Source organism: Synchiropus splendidus, chromosome 14 (assembly GCF_027744825.2).
Source record: "Synchiropus splendidus isolate RoL2022-P1 chromosome 14, RoL_Sspl_1.0, whole genome shotgun sequence".
Lineage (NCBI taxonomy): Eukaryota > Metazoa > Chordata > Actinopteri > Syngnathiformes > Callionymidae > Synchiropus > Synchiropus splendidus.
Window position 1 is genome coordinate 12,593,435 of NC_071347.1, and position 23,165 is coordinate 12,616,599.

A 23,165-nucleotide genomic window follows, 5' to 3' on the forward strand; every position below is an offset into this window, starting at 1 on the left:
TCAAAAGAAGGAAATCAGTCAGTCATGATGGAAGTCATGCTTTTTGGAGCTCTGCTCCAAAAGCTGAGTGCTTTACTTGTAGTAAAAGAGTTTTTCTTAACTTAATGTTGAAGGCCAGTTTCATTGAAATCACAAAAATACAAGTAAATCATTTTATGAAACATCCATGGCTGTCAATTCAAGGTCAATTGGCGTGAATGACTTTAACAGCTTTTATGATGAGAGGGTGGAAGTGCTGTTGGTATTGGAACAAATGGCAATACATGATAGTGTACAAAGAGAACCTATATTGTATTATTTGCATTTTGTGAGAGTTTGATGTATGTGGTATCATTGTATTATGTGTCTTTTTCCATCTCTGTGAGGAGCTGCCTCGGTACGGCACATCGCCCGCAGTCTTTCACATATGGCATTGAAGCATCCATTGGAATTAGATTAAATGATGCGTGAATTTGTTTAGATTTCCCTCCATGTTGGTGCTGATGTGGCAAATGATGTTTGCACTTTCATTTCTGGGACAATTTAAATATCATCATGACTGGAGGTACTTATGTCACGCGTGTCGTCGAGAAGTGGGGAACAGGGTTTTAGCGCTGGCACATGTCATTTTGTGTGTTGACTATATATATATATATATATATATATATATATATATATATATATATATATATATATATATATATATATATATATATACATACATATATATCATTAAAAATTCATTATAATGAAAACTATTTTCAATTATAAAGCTATGTTTCCACTGTATTTCAGCATCTCTATTGAAATGTTGTCATGTAAATTTTTGTATTTTCCTTTGGATTTTGGTCTCCATCAGAATTAACATACATTTCATCGACACAATAAACAGTTTCTGTGATGAGCATTTTAATATTGCAACAATGCTTTTTGGCCCACAAGCAATGAAGTACTTGTGTCATCTGATGCCATATTTTGTAACTGTCTCACAGACACTTCACAATTGAGAAACAGTTGAAGGGGAACAACAACAACATGTACATTATTCATGATGTTTGCAGCTATCATTTTTTACATGGTTATTATGCAGCACATTAAGTTTGTTTCTTTGCGGCAATAATCCCTGACTCGGGGCTCACATCACAGATATTACAATATCATTAATAAATGGCGACACGGCCTCTACTCATTAGCACAAGTTCTGAACCCGGCAGGAGCCTCGTAAATAGTTATCATCATAACTTTGGTTTTATGACAAGCATGTTGCTGGTGGTTGTGGAAGATCCAGGCGGCTCTCCTCTTAAGTCATAAATGGAATATAAATATGGCCATATAACAACATATTGAGCGTCACTATTTGAATTAATGTATTGTGTTAGTGCCTTTCTGTGTTGAATATCAGCTTCGGTGACTATCAGAGTGATGGAGCTGTTGGCAGGACTTGACACTGAGGTCACTGTAGTGCAGCGAGGTGAGTTTGTGGATAATGCGCTGAAACAGCCTCTTCATCCGTGATTTTTAGCACATTGCTTTTATTAAAGCAGAGGCAAAACTCTGTTCACTTGTGTGAATATTTCTGGCTTCTGATATCAACATGACGGTCAACAGACGCACATCAACGATATCCCAGATACTCATACACCAGTGCTGCACTGCCCAGTCCGTGTGCCTGTTCGCCAATGTTTAGTTACACGCAGAGCTCCTGCTTTGTTGGAATATATATCATGCCATTTTCCCCCACATATTACAGGGTTTGCGCTACACCATAGCATGGCCTGCCACCACGGCAATAGAAAGATGTGAATGGTGGTCAGACGTATTGAAACGAAGTGGAAACATCGCAACAAACTGATAACACATAACACATCTGGAGGTGGACTTTAACATGACGGTATTTGGCTTGTTTTTGCATCTCCAAAGAAACATCACTATGACACAAGTGTGTCGCAAGTCGTGGATTCCTGCCTGTCTTATGAAGAGATGGACCACTGCTGACTGGAGAGAGATTCATTTCTCACTGTTTAAAAAAAATGGTGGAACCCCTGTATTAAGTGATTTTCTTTCATTTTACTTTGACCTCTTCTCTTCCTGATGCAACGTTCACCCCCATTGTTCCTTATCAATGTTGCAATCCAGTTAGAGCATGAGTGATACAGATGAAAAGAAAAGGTTCACATCAGCGTTTCAGGCACTGACTTATCAGTCAACTTTATGAATGTCCAGTCAGGAGAGCCCCAAAGAGACACACAAGCAGTGGCTCCCAGGGATGTGTGAGCTTCAGCTCCACATTTGTCTCTTTGCCACAACTGTTTCTCATCGGACAGCTTCACTTGCACTTTTATAAATTGATCCCTCATAAATGTTTCACATTAGTTGTTCAACAGTTCCCTCAGTCCTCCTCTAATGAGATCCCAGCATCCCCTCCATAAACCAGCGCCATCTCCCCTCCGCCCCCCATTTCTGCACGGCTGCGCAGCCGTCCTACGCAGGCCATTAGAAGGGTTGTGTTTTCTCAGTGACTCATGATGCGGTCGGGGTAAACTCCTCAACCCTCCCTGTTCCCGAGCCTCCCGTCCCCTTGAGCTCCCGTCCTCGCCCACATCCCAAATTCTCTCTCCCTCTCTCTCTCATGCCAGATGTATCTTTCAACGTGAATGAAAGCGCACAGCGATGTGATCCGTGTGTGACTCAGAGTTTCCTGCCTGATTCAGCTCCAATTTAGTTTTAAGTGGAAAGAGCTAGAGCGACAAAGAAGGCGTGGATGAGTGAAGCGAGGTATAAACAGACAGAGGAGCAGGAACATCACAACTTTGAATCCCTAATAAATTCACAGACAGTGATGGAAATGTGTTTCTTTTTTCTGAATATCAGCGAGGAAATCTGCTGTCATCTCTCTGGCTGTTAGATGGAGGTTTTGAGTCGACAGCTGTCAGTGTGAGATTTTCTCATCCAAACCAAAGATCCATCAGACTTCCCTCTCGCAGGATGCTCAGGTTCAACATGAGTTGTTAAATTTTACACATTTTTATCGAAATATTGGTTAAATAATTTGTAAGACATTCACTGCCTCTGCCCAATTGGGTCGATGGTTCTGGAAACAGTGGCGTGTCCAGGCCAGGTTGCATCTTTCCCCAGGTTCTTGGTTCTTTTTCCAACACATTCTCACATAAGGCGAAGCTTATCAACAATTGTCAAGTGGACTGTTGTGTCCAATAACTTCAAACCACTCTCCAAAGAATAGTTAAGGTTAGGGTGAGGACGCATTTGTTCTTCTTGAGTGTTAAAGTTTGTGACAAAACACAGGTGGACTTTAAAGATGTGGGCTTCAGCCACCTTAACAGGTTTTAGTTTTTGGTCATCTCATGCTGGATTACGGAAATGAACATCAACATCAACATTAGCACACACTTTGTGTGGCTGTTGTTGGAAATACTTGATTCATCTAAATCTTATGCCAAAGTAGTTGTGAGATATGGTTGATCTCACCTACAGAAATAATTGACCGCGCAGCACGAGAACCTCAGACAAACTTTGAGGATGCCTCCTGGACAACACGAGTCCTTGTTCCAGTCACCTCGAAAGTGGTTTGTCGGAGCTGGGACTTATGTCACAGCTGCGTTCAGCGTATTATAGTTGTAGAAATCAGAGAAGAAGATGGTGACATCTACGGAAACTTCAAGCGCGACCAGATATAAGCAACATCTTGATAAATATGTGCCCACAGGATGAAACGGAAACAGAAATTCGCTTGGCGTATATCGTTCAAAACTTATACTCTTCTACCCTGTTCATGTTTGGGGACGCCATCTTGGATTGTGTACTTGGGGAGGTGAGGATTTTCTGACTTTGCCACTTAGAATACCTCCATCGGGTGATAAGCCGGGTAACTGGGAATTTCCCAAATCTATTTCCCATTTGGTTGTTGCATGTCCCACGTGAATTCAAACTTGACATGTGACTTCTTTACGGGCACAGTCTATATATGTTCGCCTTACATGCTGTATACATTTTCATGAGCATGAACCCCCCAAAAGAGCAGGGTGATCAATAAAACGCCTCCCTGACACAAGTCAAGCTCAAAGTGCTTTGCAGTGACACATGCTAACACGGTGTCTAATACAGCCTGACAGTGTGGGTGTGAGATAAAGACACTGCAGCCTCCACCATCCTATTAAGGACAGTACTTAGCACACACTGTGATCCCAGAACAATGTCCCTTTATTTGGGGATCATACATTCACTCTCACACACACACACACACACATCCTTTACTCTGATGAGACCGATGCTCGTGCCAGAACAAACTCTTGGTCAGAAAGTCAGATGAAGCCCACGCAGAAGTGTCATCTCACGCATCGTCTTTCTCCCACACTCACTGCCATCAGGAGTCTTTTGAAGCTACAAGCATGTGTCAGATCAGAAAAACAACCGAGGTCCATCTTTAAATATTTATCCTCTTTTTCTTTTGCAGCGATAAAGAATCCATCATATCTTTGTGGGAGGAATTTGTTTCTTCGAGAGTAAAAAAAAAGTTTTAGTGACTTGTCATGTCAGCTGTTTTATTTATGCAACATATTTATGTTTAGCATCTTTTCTGTTACTGTTGGGATCCTAAGGCGTCTTCACGGATGACACTCCTTTACAGCGCTCGCACCAGAAGTGCATCATCATGACAAATGAAGGCGTCGACGACAAGAGAAGGAAATCTTTTCTTTTTATGTGCCATTTTTGGTTTTGATGTTTCCTATGGCGTTTATACTGATGCCAAAGAAAATGATCCGAGGAAAAGATGCTGCGGAAAATAAAGATGATGCTCATGATGTATTGTAATCTAGCTGAGCAACTGGGACAGCCATCTGTCTGATGCGTTTTCAAAAAGACGACATCCAGAGGGAGAGGAAGAAAGAAAGAAACGCACCGTCACCGTCCCATCATCGACAACTCCTGTAGTTTTAATTGAAATCCGTTGATCCATTTTTGCGCTATTTTGCGCTCACGACCAATAAAACAGACAGTAGCTACACAGTAAAAGTCATTGTATCAAAATGTGAAGCAGAAACACATCTGTATGTGTCAGATGAGGGCTCATGCAAAACATTTTTGGGCTTAATGAAACATATAATGTGAATTTAACATTTCACCAAGAACAGGATGTGAATTGAAAATGTATCAGGTGGAATATGTACTAATATAATCGTGTCCTGAGTCACGGACATACGATGTGGTTCCCAAAAATAAAGTGAGATGTGTTTGAAGGGGACGAAGAAACGGAAACTTTTCGGAAAAAAATGGATTCAGACATGTGGCATTTTGTTTTTGCACATTTTCACTAAATTCGCTTAAAAAATGTTCGAAATGTTTGAAAACCTATGCAATTTTTCCATCACCACTCCAACACATTATGGCTTGGATTGTCCAGTGCCTTCGATGTCCCATAACGCATGGCAACAGTTACAACAATTGACTTTCGAGGAACCAAAAGTTTGGATCTACGGTAGTTTGAATTGGATACATGCCTTTTCTTTATCTAGAAGTTGTTTAGAAAACTCATTTTAGAAAATGAGGTCATGAAGTTGTGATGAATTGTAAGTCAATCTACCTAGTATGAAATGGACGGGATGTTCCTCTCATGTCGGTGTATGTCGACAAGACGAACAGCATTCTGCAACACTGCTCCTCTGACAGCACGTCTACTTCTTCTCCCTGCTTGGCCCATTTTCTCTGTCAACTGGTAAACATTTGCAGATTTGGCACAACAAAACCAAATGGCTTATCAATGATCCAGCCGTCATTTTAATCCCACTATTTAGTCACAGAATTACAAGCAACAATCCGTTACTTCTGAAACCCCCAGGGGAAGATGGAAATGCTCTAAATAACATATCAGTGGATTCCTGCCAAATCTAATCCATTAAGTACTGTAGCTGTCCACACACTCCAGAGTCTCACACATGCGGAGGAGATGGAAGAGGATGAGGAAAATAGATGTTTTCTTTAATTGAGATGAATTATCGCCCACTTCAGGCCGGCCTCCTTCGTCTTACCAAAGATTTAACTTACTTTCTCATCAAGTGGCTTCAGATTTTTGTTTTGCTTGAGAGATAGTAGTCTACGGTTTGGTCACGGAGACTCATGTGTTTCAATCATAATGAAAGTCAGATTTTGTTCTGCCATCCAACCAAACCTTTCATGTGATCCTGATCATGTTGTTCCAAACATTGCTTGATGTCTTCTCATGTCAACACCTTAGCTTGGACCTTTCTTTGCTTTTTTTCTCAAATATTTTTTCTTCTACTGAACAAGTACAATATTTTGAATTTTATTTTGTACTGATACTAATTATACCGCAGTACTTAGTAGTTAGTACATAGTGATGCCTCACCATGTCAGTCACATTTTTCTTGTTATATATATGTAAAACAATTTTTCCTTTTTTTTTCCTCCATTTTTTTTTCTATTTTTCTATCTGGATCACTCTTGGACAATGGATAAGAAATAACAAACAGATTTGCTCCGAATCCTTGACATCGATTGGCTCAGCAAAGAAGCATCTGTGAGCCGCCTGAAGTACCATTTATTTTCCCTTTATGTACAGAATTGCACCTGTTCGTTTCAAACTACGGTACCGTCACTGATAACGTGCTTCCATGTGATCTTTATGTTGGTATAGCTGTTCGCCAATATATCCACTAGGGGGAGCAGCCCCCAGTCAAAGGTTTATGACAACAACAAACTCAAAAACTAACATAGCAACTTTGGAAGAAATATTGATAATGTACCTCATGCACTAAAGACGTAAACGGAGGCAGCGCTGTAGGAGGTGGTGGTCGGTCAGACAGTTCAATCTATTGTGACTGGAGGGCGGAGAATTTTCTTCTTCATGTCTCATTAGAGCTACGCATAGGGGAGCAACAGCAACACTGCCCCCGTGGTTTCTGGTGGTATTGCTCCGTGTACGTAACGTTGAGTATAAACAGGCCTTATAACAGAGAGCAATTTGTGACAGCTTTAGTGGAGCGGTAGATGGCCAGCGTAAAAAGTCCCATAATGCACTGCAACATTCAAAGGCTAATAGAACAATACACATTTTTAAAGATAAAGGTTTAAATTCAGTTTTTGTTCAAGATTAAACCGCTTCAGAGGTTCAACATCTGTTCACTATCTGTCAGTAATGTCAAGTAAATCCACTGAAACCAGATCTTTTGTTTCTAAACAAACAGATCCCGATCTGAACAGGATTAATCAAGGTTTATGCTAATTGAACACACGCATGCCGCTTGAACTAAGTGAGCAAATCCCAGAGTGTTTGGTTACGAGTCCAGTCAAACAAAGCTGTAATTACATGAGAATCGATGCCACTTTTAATGAGTGCACACCCGTCTTTACTGTTCTGAACAAGTATTTCCTCTATTACAGTGCGATGATCACTTAAATATGCCGCGAGACGCACGCTGCAGTGCAGTCGGCCTGCGACGTCAAAGGCAGCCATTAGTGATATTTGTAGCCCTCTGGTTTTGCTAATGAGAGCGACACATCATTGTGCGCTGCACCATTTCAACGACGTTAAACAAAGTATTTGTCTAATCCCTCCAAAGGAAGGGTTTCGTTTTCTGTGGGCTTTTGTCATCCGTTTACAGGAGCGTTCATTATCGTAAACATGTCGGCTATATTACGGCTTGGTGAGCCCCAAGAGGACTCTGCCATTACAGCCTTCTGTTAAACAGCAGATATCAGCGTGGAACACACCGATGATCACAGGCAATTAAGAGCTCGCTGTTTGATCGCAAGAATCACGTGGAACGGCTCCGCGGGGATGGCAAGCTTGTAGACGCGCGCCCGACCTCAGAGTCAGACCGGCATTTGTTGTGTATGATACAGTGGAAGCTTTGGTCCGGTTGGGGTGTTTACGCGAGCTGTTTGGAGGATTATTGAGAATAACATGAAGGAGGTCATGTGATCCTGAGATTGCTGAAACTCAGATTTTAAAAAAATAACGTCTCTGTAAATGTAGCAAAAAGGGCGAGGAACAAGTGACATTTCAGATGCTTTAAAAGTATCGTATTATATAGATATGGGATGTAAGAGAAAATCACTATGTGGGTGGAAATGAGCTGCTTGGCAGAGGTCTGCGCTCAAAGATTGCTTTTATATTTAAACATATCTTCAATGGGTCTTTCTTTTGTCAACTTTTCTTTCCCAAATGCAACAATGCAAGTGTTGTTTACTGGCTGTTCGTAATTATGTCCATTCTGGCAGAATAAATTTGCTTGAGAGGTGGGTTTTAGTTTGTTTGACATGATTGTCAAAAACATAGACATAATATGTTACATTCAATAAAGATGTGTGACAACACTGAATCAGAAATGTCATGTAAAAAGCTTGTTGGATGCAGTAGGTAGAAAGAAGTGGACAAAAATCAAACATAAAATAAATATGTGATTGAAAAAGATGCCATTAAAATCCAAAAACAATGAGTTCATAATGATAGAATTAGGATGAATGGTATTCCTACAAAAGTAGGATGATAAATGTTCCTTTGAAAAGGATCATAACATTTGCTAACACTTTAGATTGGATCTCGGGACCCACCTTTCCCTGAACAAATGGTCCCGGGGCCCATTCAAGTAATAGAACTGATTCATGACTCTTGTTTTCATTTGGGAGCAATAACCATATTTAATCTACTCACATGTAAACAAACCAAAACCTTCTGAAATGACATGAAACCATGTGATCATCGCAAAGATTTATTTGTCATCGAAAAGTCCAACCAGGTGCAAGACATATTCATCAAATTTACTAAAGAAAAAAGAAACAAATACACTTGATGCAAACTGTTGAGAAAATTGGAAAAAACTGAATAAAATTCTGAATAAAATAAAAAATATAAAATATAATAAAACCATGTTGAAAAAAAACTATATATATATATATATATATATATATATATATATATATATATATATATATATATATATATATATATATATATATATATATATATATATATATATATATAATTTAAACTCCCAAGAAGTGTAAATGAAAGTAACACCAAAAAATTTCAAAACTGCTTCATGAACCGTTTTTACTGTTACAATCACTTTCTTTACCATTTTTTATTTTCCGGAAATTCTCCATAGTTGTTAACTATCACAGATTTGCAGCTGTCAAGTCAATTCAGTGACACACTACTGCAACCATACGTGGCTAATGTATTAGAACTGTTCGTCTCACGGCCCAAAGGTGTAAAACTAAAAACTTCTAGCGGCCCTCTACGATGCGCTCGCGGCCCAACCATGGACCCCGGCCCTGTGGTTAACAATCACTGCCCTAGACCACACTTCACGCTGTTTGTTTCATACTGACTCATCATTTCTAATTTCTTCTAACTTACAAAGTGATATTCATGGATGTGTCATCTATTGTCTGTCAGTGGACCTCTGGCACAGTGTAAACATATTGTCTCATATTTCCTCCCCCCTCCCGGCTTTGACATTATTACAGACTGGCATCCCAGCCAGATCGCGGTTGTGTCAAGTGCTAACCATGGTAGCCGGGGGGGCGCTGCTTTAGATGCTATCTGTGTTTTATCTCAATTATAACAGGGATCACAGCGACTGCCAGTCTGATAACAAACTGTCTGACAGCTCATCCCTCCGGACAGAGTACGAGTTGTACACCAAGTGCTGTCATCAGAGGTTAAATGTCCATTGTGATGAGGCGTCTCGCGTTTGTTCTCCTTCCCTCTTTTCACCGTCGGGCCTAAGATGAAAGTCTTGTTTGGATCCTCCCGGCAGCCATGTTGCTCTCACAGTAACTCTGTATTGATAAGAGAAAGGAGGCGGGACAGTTGAGCACGTTGCATTTCATCCCCATTTCTTTGTCATAGCTTTCACAGAAACATGAGGCAACTTTTAACCCAAGAGCTGATGTTAAATGCGCGATAAAATAGTCATTTCCTCTCTGCTTTTGATCTGCCACTCATGAAAATTGAGATTTTAACCCCCGACCCGACGACGTGATATGAAAGGGAGATACTGGTGGCTGGAGATTGTGTCCTTCAGATATCATCCCCCTCGCTGTGTTCAGTTGGAAATGAATGTTGGCTAATGAACGTCACCTCTTTGGCAGACTCCCCTCGACGCCCCTTAGAGGAGCTGGAGGGGAGATGGGAAGATTGGGGGAAACAGAAGGGGAGAAGGACACAGCGGGTGGCTGTCACACTCCGGACTAGCGCAGCGCTGAGGTGGACGCCTCTGGTTTCAGCAGGAGCAGATCAAAGAGCCAGGTTGTGAGCCGTGCTCAGCTTTTAATGCCGAGCTGCTTGTTCCTCAGGTGTTTGGTCAGGGCAAATGATTCCCCCTAATTTCCTGAGATAAAGTAACTGACAGTGAACTCCATTTAGTTTCTCACGAACCCGCGTCTCTTGTTTTGCAGCCACAGGGATCTGAAACCAGAGAACCTGCTACTAGACGAGAAGAACAACATCAGGATAGCAGACTTCGGCATGGCCTCTCTTCAGGTCGGAGACAGTCTCCTGGAAACCAGCTGTGGGTGAGTGGTCCCTAAAATATTCATAGCAATGGATTCTAAGCCCATGCAGCCTTCAGATCCAGAGTTGGTGTTCTGCCCCCACATGGTCATGAAGAGGAAGTGCAATGGAGAGACAGGCTTTGATTTTTCCACTGTGCTTTTAGTGACTGAATGTAAGTGGTTTCATAAAGGGAAAAATGAAGAGGAAGTAAACTATAATTTGCACAAATGTATTCAGCTATTTAACATGGTGTGGAGTGTGAAGTAACATACGGGACAGAGATCACTAGCTGGGTAGCCAAGAGTCAGCCTGAAGCAAATCTGGTCACATCTATTTGAGCCTTTTTCAGACAAGCGGAAACAGTCAGTCCTTCAGCAGTTAAGCTTCCGGCGTAAGCATCACATGACTCAAGACTGTTAAACTTGACTAGACAATTGACCAATGTTTCAGACACAAGACAGGTTTTGGGTCAAACATCTATGGGGCACTGTATAAATGGTCAGGAAAAAAAGTTGGTCGAGCAAGTCGTCCATTTTTATTGTTGCTAATTTTGTGCTCAAGGCGTCTCTGGCGTCGGCTTCCACATGTCCGCCTCTGACTCACTATATAGACAACAGTGTGGCTTCCTTCCTTCATTCATTCACCCGCCTTCCCATCTGTCATCAAATACTCTTGTTACCTGCATCCATTTTTAGAAATTTGCCAAATTAAATTTCACTTTCTAACCTGTCTTCAATCACTAATCTGCAGTTCATGATGTCAACATACTTTGTTGGGGATGTAGTTTCTTTTTTCTTTTGTATTTCTTGCTCTATAATTACTTGTTGAACTCAGGTTTGACCCATGTAACATCGCGAGATACTCTAATGCAGAAGAAATGCATAATTCAGAACGTGCTCTGAGTTGCAGTGCATGTTGGGAAAACGTACCTGTCATTGATCCTTTAATGCAACATTAAATTAAACAAAGACTTTCTTATACCAATGAACTCTGTTCTCTTATTCAGCAAACTTGTGCCAAACACACGGTGTCAAAGACGAGTTAGAATTCACTTTAGCGTAGCTATTTTAAAACTTCCTTTCTGAGTTTTAAAATTGAAGTGATATGTTCACACATTATTATCTTTATGTTTCATGTAATTATTATGGCGAGATAGTCGAAGAACAATTTGCATCTGGTTGTGAAAATGAAAGGCCTGATGTACACAGCACACGCTTTAATAACTCAGACAAGACAAACCCATCACTGAGTTCAAAGCTTCACACATTGACTTCCTTAAAAATGGAGTCGACAGAGATCGGGCTCTAAACATTCCAAAAATGTTTTCAATTATTGATATACACTGCTGTGGCTTCATTGTAGTGAATAACACTGGGCTCAAACCAGCATAATAAAGCTCCTCTTTATCTGCTGAATGAAACGTGTTTGTCCTTGTTTGAATTATTGAAATGGTAAAACTACAGGGCTGATGTGGCGCTCTCAGTTCAACCCAGCAACAGATGGTCTTGCTGTCCACTAGGTGCCTTGTTCTTTTCCCACAGTGTTGATTTTGGGACAGTGTCCCTTACAAAGCGAGCTTTCTAGCTGCGATCAGAGCTGCTGCTCCCTGCCTCATCGCATCAGCTTTTATTACGCAGTTGTCAGGAGCACACCAGGCGCATCAATCTCTCAGTGGAAGGACTGCACTCACTCGAGGACACAGGCCTCATACCAGTGGAGGGTTTTTATCTAACCCTAAAGTGCAGTGAGCGGAGTGCCGGTTCTGAACGCCCAATAAAAGAGGCAACTGAGCTGGAGGTCGACTTTACGACGCGTGGTGCATAACAACAAAAACAGCATGGATAAAGTGACTGTTTTACTGATGCACCGGGAGAATGTTGTTTCCACTCTCACCGGAGACATGGGAGTAAGAGGTAACCGCTCCGTTGTTAAAGGTCATCCCAAAATCTTTCAGGTCGTTGGCTGGATGCACAGAACCTTTGCCATTCTGCTGTGATGTCATTCCCGCCTCCTCATGTACAGCTGAATTTGCACACTAAGTAAACACTTTAGTTGTCAGAGGGATTACCTCATCCTGAATATGCGATGTCTTCACCTTCAAGGTTCTCCATCCTGTTTGATCCTGACTTTCTAGTCTTCAGCTGAGTGACATTAAATTTCAAAAGCCAAACTATTAAATTGTAATTTTGCCAACCAGATGAAAAAGGATGGCCTTGCTTCCTAGTGGAGTTGAACCCCTTCTTCTTCAGTTGGAGCGAAGCCAGTTGAACTTTGAGTTCAGATGCCTTGCTCTCTGAACTCTTCAGTATTTCTTCAACTGAAGGAGGTGCCTCTAGAGAGGACCAACCTCAGTTACGACCTCACACTCAGGCATTGTATGTTGTGTTACACATACACAGTAATACAATAAGCCAAATATTTTGTCTTCACAACTTATGTGCAAGTTGAGCACAACAACGTGGAACAGCCAGTTAGATTTGTTCCAATGTGTAACAAATTGCACCACATCAAACCTCAACCACAACCACCACAGCAGTTTTATTGAGTTCAGAAGTCATTTAAAAGGCATTTGGACTGCAGTGGTTCACCACTCATGAGAAATAAAAACATTGTATTTTAAACGGTGTGCTTGCATTATTTTTATACATTATCGTTATACTACAAATAATGTTGACAATAATAGTGCCACTGTTCCACTGTATTGTTTATCTAAATATATTAGAGTACATGTCGAAGAATAATTTTGTGAAGGAGTAATAAAAAAATGCTTCTCACGAGACGCCTCCACAACTTTTCGCCAGAATGATATCGCTCTATACAGACCCCTTTTAGGTCGAACTAGGATTGAGTTGGTATCTCTTCATCTTCTAGCAGTGAACCCAACAGGTTGAGGAGTTTGGTTGTGAATCGGCACCGGACGCGAGGTCGCCCGGGGACAGTACGTTTCAATCTGCTGGTAAAATATTGTGGTTTACATCACGCTGGATCTTAAGAAAGCGCGCTCCTCGAAAGAGAGCTGAGACTGTGACAGGTTTCTACACAGCTGTGCAGAATGCCCTCCAGTCCATCTGAATATTTGATAGCCTCCAGTCTGAGCGTTCACTTCAGCCTGCGTGTAAAATAAGAAAAGTAGTCAGTGGGAGTGAGAGCGCTGCACACAAACATGCCGCCTAAATAAGTGGCAGCGTCTCCATGCCTGCAGCTAATGTATGTGTCAGTCACTGGATGTGCAGTTACTGATTGTTCATGCTCTTCTGACTGTCCCGTCTCTAAGTGCAGATATGACAGTTTTTAATTAAACACATTTATCTGGGCTCCCTCCGCATGCAGCTGCCTGACACAAATGTATTCCGCTTGCCACGGGTAATGGAGCTGAGTGGAGATGAGACCAGCCCCAGGTAGAGAGCCGGGAGCCTCCCAGCCAGCGCGCGCACCCATTTACGTGCGGGCGCACGATGATGAGCGGCGCCAATGCAAATAGGGATCCCGAAATGCTCACAGTGTGTCGACGCCGCCAGGAGTTCATTAGTGATCGCTGTTTGTTTAGTTGCACTGATTGATGGAGGGAAATTAACTTGTGTACAGTGAGGAGCTGAACAAATTATGGAGGAAAGCCATTTGATAAATGAACTTTCTCTTCCACTTTATTCCATCAAACCCTGCTTTTTTTCTGGATGTTTCACACTGAGAGCCAGGTGCTGTGGATTTTCACACATTTCTGTTTTACTACCGCTGAGTTACCGGAGTTATTATTTTCCCTTGTTCTCTACATTGCTGCAGGAACGTCCCAACACAGACACATGACAAGTCTCACATCTCAGCTCCCTATATTGTCGTCTCTAAACTACACATCATGGCAGCCCTCGCTGTGCCGCTCTGTCTTCACGCTTTTCTTCACCTCCCTCACCATCACCTGCAGCGTGACAGAAGCTTGTTTCTGAAGGGTCACAGATAATTGAATTGTTGGATCTTTAAATAAAAAAATGATATGGTATTTCAGTACATATGTTTTTTTCTCTCTACAGTTCTTAAATGTAGTATCACATATTTTAACAGTGTATAACAAGTATATTTTGCTGTCTTGAAAGAGACAGTTTTCCTTTTACTATCTTGTATGAGTCACTTAAAACAACAACACATTCTAAACACGGATATTTTTCATACCATACATGTTACATTACTTGTGGTTCTCTTGATTTTTTGGGGGGGATTCTTAGCCTGACTGACGTATAACTTTTTTGATTTCATATGTGGCTATGGACCAAGTGTTGATCACACTTCTCAGAATCCTCAATGCTGAATGGCTCTGGGAAGTGAATGAGCTGCCGATCGCAACTCGCATCCAAGTCTAGTCGCTCCCTGTAGTCTCGCTGTGCAGTGTTACTTTGTGTTGACAATGAAGTCAAAACTTATTTTTTCAGGCTTCGATGACGTACAAATTAATAAAATTAATGTGTCCTGGGTCACACTTTGGATTAAGCTACTTTTATTACCCTAAATATACTTTTTCCTATGTGTATTTGCAGACTATTACCCAGTAATTTATCATTATTAAGTAGTGTCTTGTACAAGTATAAGCAATAACATAATAACTGAGTATTAACTGTAAATAAATAAGTAATGAGTTTATTTATAGTTAATATGTGTTCCAATCTAAAGTGTTACCGTCTGTTGTCGAGCTGGTGGACTCTCCTCTGTTCACAGCAGTATTAGTGTGTATTTATGTGTATTTTATTTGCTAGATAGTCGCATTTGATGAAATAATTTGTCAAAAATATTGTGTAGTAAATTATAGTAATGACCTGACAAAAAAATTAAATATGTCTTTTGTTTTAGCTGGGTTTATTGTGATATAATTGTCCTTTTTACCTGATACCTCTTCATAAATTGGCTCACCCATTTGGTCAATGTACACATACATACTGAGTTTAACAGTCCAAACATTATTTGCTCCCAGCTGGACTTATGCTGTGAGATGATAATACAAAATTAAAAGTCACGGCGCCACATTTGTTTATCGCAGACTGGCTGTTGTGTGGATCGATTTTCCACAGGTATGAATCTTCATTTTCCTCCTGTTTCCATATTAAATACCATATTGAGTGTGTGATCGGGTTCCAGCTGCGGTTGTTGTGTTGAGCCATTTAGCAGAACAAATCACAGGCTTGTGTCGCCGGAATCGTTTGTGTTGCCTCCTCATTTGCATAATGCACTATGACACTTGCAATCAGGCCGACAGGAATTGCTCAGGCACTTGTTTAAACACTTTGGCTGACTTGGTGGAAGTGTTTGTCAGTGGTCCGTGTGCTCAGGCTCGGCTGCCAGGTGTGATGCTCATGAGCACACAACATCCCGGCTAATGGACAGCGTGTTTACACACCTCTGGATCCGTCTCATTACGGAAGACCCTTCTTTTTTTACATCCAGCTCAGGGACGAGGGGGAGTTTGGTGACGCATGAGAGATGTGTGTGAGAAGGTAGCAAAACTAATGGTGTTATCTGAGCATTTGTTTCTCTGAGAATATTCACTACACAATGATTGTTTTCTTATCTAAACTCAAATTGGCTTCATTTTTTCTTCATTTATTTCCAGTTTAACTGGTTTAGTTCCCGCAGACAGACATTAAAAACTGCGCTGGATTCGCTGCGCAATATTGACACGTCCAGCGTTTTTGATTTACTGTCAGTCCGTCCAGGTGCTGTAAAGATTAGTGGACCTGTTCGCCGTCTGCTGTGTGTGAGAGGACGTCCTTGGCTGAGCCAAAACAACAACAGCAACCTCTCCATCTAAAAGTTCCCCGCCTTATCTGTTCAAACGCGTCTTTGTTTACCGCAAAGTTTATGTCCGTGGCGCGTGTCATGACTTTGTATCTCTGTACTGCGGCATCAAATGAAGTCATGATGAAGTAATTACAGTGAATAACTCCTCTTTTTCTTTCTCTGTCGTCCCATTTGGCCCACAGATCTCCACACTACGCCTGTCCAGAAGTCATTAGGGTGAGTCTCTCAAGCTTCCTGCTGCTCTATATAATTCAATCTTCTCCTCTGCTTGCTTTGCTGTTCTTTTACACAAGGCCGTCTTTACCATCTCCATGAGTCTTTATTTCATTTCACCAGTCTCATCACTCGCTAACAAACACTCTGGTCCTCAGGGGGAGAAGTACGATGGAAGGAAAGCAGACGTCTGGAGCTGCGGGGTCATTCTTTTCGCCCTATTGGTGGTGAGTGTCAGGATGCTCTTCTATACATTAGCAATCTTTGCCACATAAAGATCACTTTTGTTTTTGAGTTATGAACACTATCTTTCAAGGGGCCCTTGATTTGACATTTTGGATTTTTAGTGATTGATTCAAATTGATTCAAAAACATTTTAAGTTTCTATTTATCATCTTATTGCGACGCGTTTGCCATTCTGATTTCACTACGGTTACACGCAGAGTGTAGCCCGACTATGGCTAGATTAAGCCTCTGTGTCCTCCTGGTTTATATGCAGTGCACAGAAAACTATGAACTATGAGTAGTTCACCTCCGTGACGAAGAGTAGCGCCGTGAGCTCTTCAGTTATTCTGGTTCCTATGACCGTAGAGGAAGAGCACTGGAAGTTGACAGGTAGCGAGGAGCCGTTTCAGACTCTTATATTCAACTCTGCACACACTGAATAGCTAGTTCTCTGGTAGAGAATCGGCACGTTGGAGCAATGGTTTAACACCATCACAGCCATCGAACTGTTATCATTGTCAACACACTTCCTTCGGCAGGTTTTGGAATTAAACTTTCAAATTTCTGGATGAAATCAAATAGTAAATTTTGAGCCTCTAATTTAGCAACCACGCTAACAGCTCCTAACATGGAGGTAATGTTGTCTCCTTAAACCAGTGGGGCGGGACCCCCGGCGGGGACGCGTAGCGATGCCAGGGGGACCTCGGGGAACCTACTTTTTTGCCGTACTTGAATCAAATATAATTGCACATCTGCTCATGACCTTTTTTTTTATTTCTGGCAAATTGATGCACTTTAAGTCTTTTCTGTTACAGACAAAATCAATGTTAACACAGTTATTCTTTATTGGAAGTTGATCTATATTACTTTGTTTTTTCTTTCCTTTCTAGTTATAATATTTTTATAGACAAATTATACTATGTACAGAGGCGGCGGAGAGTTACACACCCAGTTACACGTTGCGATGGTATAAAATGTTATTAGTCTGTCTTCACATCTGAGGAGCAGTTTGTTTACCTCCAGTACGTACCTGAAGCTCATGCAGCCGCACGTCACCCAGTCCAGTCATAGTCGAGCTACTGGACTACATGCTAGCTCAGTCATGCTATTAACCACATGATCCAGGTTGGGTAGTCCGACTAAGAGAAATTAATATTTCTCTCCCATAGTCTGACTAAGCTGTTTACATGCATTTTAAAAGTGCAAACTTGGCCGGACTAATGCAATAATTTGGTTTTCTGGAACATCAGTGACGCGCATCATCAACATGAAGAGGAAAGGAAGAGTAACTGATTGTGGCCCTTGTGTGGCGAACTCTCGACTCACTGAGCTGATAGCACCTCTGAAGGATCTGTCGGACCCTGAGATCGCAGCGTCCAAATATCTTGTGTTGTTTTTAATATACTTTCACCGAAGATAAAGAGCAAGAACATTGTTGACTTTCCTCTTACTTTAGTCCCGACCCCCAACACATTGGCCTACTTTTTAAGAGCCGCTTGAGAGGCAGGGGGACGTTGCTTCAGTGGCTAGGAACGAGTGACTACTGGTGTCACATTGTACTGTCTGTCAATGACATTTTTTGGAAAGGCTTATGTATAAAACTACATCACCCCTAAATGCAAGGGCATCTTGCTAATATTTCGTAGGGCCCCTTTAACTATCCAAACATGAGTGGGAACTGTAAATGTTTGCGCTCACCTTCCATTAACCGTTTAGAAAATGAATCCCAAGTTCTTCATGGTGGCTTTTTATTGCATCTACGTACGTATTGATCGTGTTTTGCTGCACGAGTTTCTCTCACGGATGACGCACTAAAGCTTAATCTCATCAACAGCTGAGCTTACGTTCCTGTATATCCCTGCTCGATGAATAATTCATGCCGTTAAACTGAAAGAAGTGAGCCCAAAATAAATACCGACTCTGACAGGGCATCTTTGGCCACGGGGCCTGTGTTTTTTTGTCTCATCGACTGTGTGTATTTGTGTTGCGCGCAGGCTGCGGTCTGCTCATGTGTTGCATAAATATAACGTTGCTTGCCAAGGAGCGAACGCTACCAGCCTACTAAGAAAGCAAAGTTGACTCCCTGTCTGCGACTGACTGCGCATGAATACTGTCTTGCTCCTCTTGCCTCCTGTTGCCTGGCTGCGAGATAACCATTTGTCTGATTGTGGGAGACGCTCCAACTCCACAGCCGTTAAACTGCTCTCAGATCATCTGTTACACAAGCTTGCCCTCCTTTTTTCCCCCCCCTTCGCTACCCCTCCTCTGTCTCCCCGACTCTGTCGTTCACCCCTCCATCTTGTCGTCCTGTGCAGGTTGTCATCCATCAAAGGGCCACATCTGCGAGGTGCCGGCTCGCTCTGATAAACCAGAGGATTTCACATGAACAAAGTCGACGAGAAAGCTGGCTAATTATTAGAAAAGCCTTATTTTCCGTTGTTGAGTATTTGTGTTTGTGCCACTGCTGTGGGCACATTTCTTTAATTGCTCAAGTTGTGAAAGTAAGCCACTTCTTTAAGTCATGCTGGATTAAGAGCGGGACCGTGGTTTTGTTTCCTCTGGCTCTTAAGTCTTTCAGATAGCTTTCCCCCCTCTGCCCTCAATCTTGTGCAGGCTTATTCCCTGTTCTAAAGTTGCCATTAAAACCAGGGCATATTGTTTATTCTCCGCTTTGTTTTCACTCTCTGCAGCTAAAATTTCATCCTTTAATCCTTCGTGTCTCATCCCTTTCTCCAGGGGGCTCTGCCTTTTGATGATGACAACTTGAGGAATCTTCTGGAGAAGGTGAAGCTGGGTGTTTTCCACATGCCCCACTTCATCCCTCCAGACTGTCAGAACCTTCTCCGCGGCATGATTGAGGTGGACGCTTCCAAAAGACTGACGGTGAGTTCAGTTAAAAGCAGGGAAGATCAGAGCCGCCTGCCATAGGGCAGTGCCATGTGTAGTCTGCACCGCTGTCGTCTGACTTCACACCACAACAAAGCAGGCACGCTGCCTGAGAGCGACTGAAAATGTCAGTCATCTCATTCACTTCACAATGGAGGGATGTGAGTCATCGTTCACAGTTCATTAATAAAACATGACAAAGCAATGTCCTACTTGCGTCGCTATCCACTTTACAATAGCCATGGACGGGTTTTTATTCTTTCTACACTGATCTAAAGTGACATTGCTATGGAGGGAGTTTGCTGTTAAGACTTGTTCTGATGGATGGTGAGTGAGAGAACCATCCATCCTTCCTTGCATCCACCCATCATCCATCCATGCAACCATCCATCCTTCCTTCCTTCCTATCTATCCATCCATCACCCATCCAACCAGACTTGCTTCCTCACCCAAAACTCTTCTGGGGGAATACGCAATACCTTCTCTGGTCAACTGAGAAACATTGTCTCTCCAACATGTCCTGGGTCTGCCCCAAGGCCTCCTCCTCGATGGATACGCTCTTCACCTGGGAGACGTACTGGAGACATCCCCTCTGAGTCTCTTCTGGATGACGGAGCTCCTCACCTTGCATCTAAGGGAGAGTCTTCTTCTCCTTCTGGCCGCCAACCAAAGTTTGGGGCCAGAGGCGAAAGTAGAAATGTGACATGAGTGGTCAATAGGAAGACCACAAGATACTTCATCTCACCTCCATCCTGCTGGGGTGCAGTGTCTGTCGCGACCACTGAAATTTGAGATCACAGTCACTGAGCAGTTTATTATCATTTAGATAATCATCAATTGTAGTTGTCCAGGAAGAATATCAGTGAATATGCAACATCGTGAGCGAAATGCTGAGAAAGTTCATCCCACTTTCTCTTCTTCTGTTGCAGCTGTGGCAACTGTTAGGTGGCCGCGTGTTTGCACGCGCTTCCAGTCTTAGCGAAGTCAATATTGTCCCCGACCCAAATGGGAAATGACATAATATAGTGACTTGATGGAAGCCGATACATATTCCAAGCAAGTGTGGGACTTGAACCATTGTCTTTATATTTGTCTCCTCACTCGCCTCTTGTGTACCGAGTGTGTTTGCCTTATAGCCTATTCTCTTTGAGTTCTTCCTCAAGTACAGGATGTGAATTCAGTGAAGGGCTGCTGTTTGTTTTCCGCCGCTCCGCTGTCTGGCGTTCTCATCGCGCTGCCAATCCCTTTTTTGTGCTGCGACTTATCACCCCGGGCTGGAGCAGAGCAGAGAAATGTGAAGGGCAGGGAGTCGCGATAAGAGGAAGTGAGCGCGGAACAAACAAAGAAGTGGGGATAAAGAAACGTGGTCAGGGATTTTAATATTTCGCACAAAGATGATGAAGCACCTCCGCCATCGATGTTGACGGTTTTGGTCCGTCGCTCAAAGTTTTGCTGCAGAAGGAAAAATGTCATCAGGAAACTGTCGAATTGAAGTCAGCACTTTCCTCCACATCAATCTCACAGCAGGTTTAAACTCTGATGGCATGCAATTTGTGTAGTCATCAGTGAGGCCCCTCCCGTTTATCATTTAGCAACATTTTAGAAAACACAGAGTCTGTTTTCACTGCTCTGCTGTCCTCTATCCATCGCTCCTTCTTCCTGCTGTGGTTTTCTACACTTCTTTCATAGCTATATCTTCTGTTCCTGACAGCGTCTCTTTCAAAAACTGATAACCATGTTGTCCTTCTCTCATGTTCAGATGACTTTTGGTGTCACTCTCCACAGCGTCTGGTACTCTGCATACATGATATCGACCTTCGTTCCTCCCTCACCTCCGCCAAAGGAGGTCATGTTTTCGACAGCGTTGGTTTGTCTGCCTGTGCACAGAATATCTTGGAAAAGATATTGAGGGATTTGGATGGAATTTTCAGGAAATAGATGGGAGATTGGCAGTGATCCAGATCATTATTTGTCATCAATTCAGGCGTTCAGTACACAAGATATGCACAAGTTCAAGGTCTCCATACTCCCTGTTGGTCTATGGTAGACCTGGGTAAAGTGTGGCTGGGGGGCCAGATGCGGCCCTTTGACTGTATCATGTGGCCATTCTGGAGTCAAGGCAAATGGAATGTCAATTTTTTCAATTGTCTTTCCAGTTGAATATTTTAGGGACTATTTCTTAAAATACACCAGGATTGAAAATATACTTTTAAATATATAACACACAATATACACAATATATAAGAATCTTTAAATGGAATGTGTTTTAAATGAAATAAGACACAACCAAACCAAAGTACTTTTGCCTATATTTTTATCATGTAATTTCATAATTCATTTAGTTTTCCCATCATGCCATTTTTTACATTTTTTTATTTATTCATTTATTCAGTTTTGTTTTTTTTTTTTTTTTTTCTTGTTGCCTCCTTTTTTGGGTGTCACAGTATATAATGTGGCCCCTTGGGGAATTTAATTCAGTGTTGTCACCCCCTTTGGCCTGGGTTTAATTTTCAGTCGGGGAAGTTTTGGTGCTTTAAAAAAAAATATTGGTTGAGGTTTGCGCTGTCTGAGTGCTTTCTTTGTTTGGTGAATGTTCTCATCACATCCCACATCGATTACTGTTCATGACCTTAAACTACCTTCCTGAAATCAATTTTCAAACATAGAAGTAGTTACAGTCTACAGAGCTCAACAACTATTCTTTCATCATGGAAGTTGTTTTATTGATTTGATAGTATGTGGGCTTTTATTGAGTCATTCAGTCAGCTCCTTGGTGGAGGTACGCGCGCTGGTTCTCCAGGTTTGATTTCATTGGGTGAACCCAAATGACTCGGCTGCTTTGCTATGCTGAGTGTATATCACCTAACTTTACATAGCTACTCCAGGCTGACAAGGACGGGTCATCCTGAGAGCCCCCACTTTTGTCAACTAGCCCCCAGCCCTGTCCTCGATTAAGGGTAACACACTGCCGGAGCTGCCAGCGGAGAATGTGTTACCTGTCCCCGCCGCACTCGTGCGTGGGAGCTTTAAGCAGCTCCGGAGAAGTGTCGTAACCTCGCAGAATGTCAAACAGCACCAGTCGATTGAGAGCATTTAGTGGCTTTTTTCAGTTTGTCGTGAAATGGTGTGGTTTAATCCCATGCCCTGAACGGACAAAAGTCTTCATCTTCACGTTCAATGTGTCGCCCAGGAGGCGCCAGACCTCCCTGCAAATCGCTCTGATAGAAGCTCATATAGAGGATGGATGGAGTCCTTCTACAAACGTGTCAGAAGAGCCACGAGGTCAGCTCAGATCAGGAGTAAATGAACCATCTTTTTTGCAGTGTTCATGTATCTCATGCATTATTTAACGTCTTTAGTAATTGCTATAATACCTTCTGAGCTCTCTTCCAACAAGTCGAGTTTCTGTTCGAAATGCAGTTCAAACACCGATTCACCCCGTCCTCGCTCTGCCGAGCAGACGCGCTATATTCTTGAGAGCTGTGCAAACAAACAGTTGGACCTGTAAACAACCTGAAAACTGTGGCTTGACAAGGAAATGTCT

General features: G+C 42.2%; 1 protein-coding gene across 4 annotated transcripts in view; it reads left to right on the top strand.

Annotated features, from left to right (window-relative positions):
- Positions 1-23,165, top strand: part of brsk2a (BR serine/threonine kinase 2a) — a 176,716-nt gene that overhangs the window by 121,675 nt on the left and 31,876 nt on the right. For all 4 annotated transcript variants that reach the window (XM_053886713.1, XM_053886715.1, XM_053886716.1 and 1 more), the window contains exons 5-8: positions 10,420-10,536; positions 16,480-16,513; positions 16,669-16,737; positions 19,472-19,618. In XM_053886713.1, the coding sequence (XP_053742688.1) occupies positions 10,420-10,536; positions 16,480-16,513; positions 16,669-16,737; positions 19,472-19,618 (367 nt within the window). The remainder of the gene's footprint in view (positions 1-10,419; positions 10,537-16,479; positions 16,514-16,668; positions 16,738-19,471; positions 19,619-23,165) is intronic.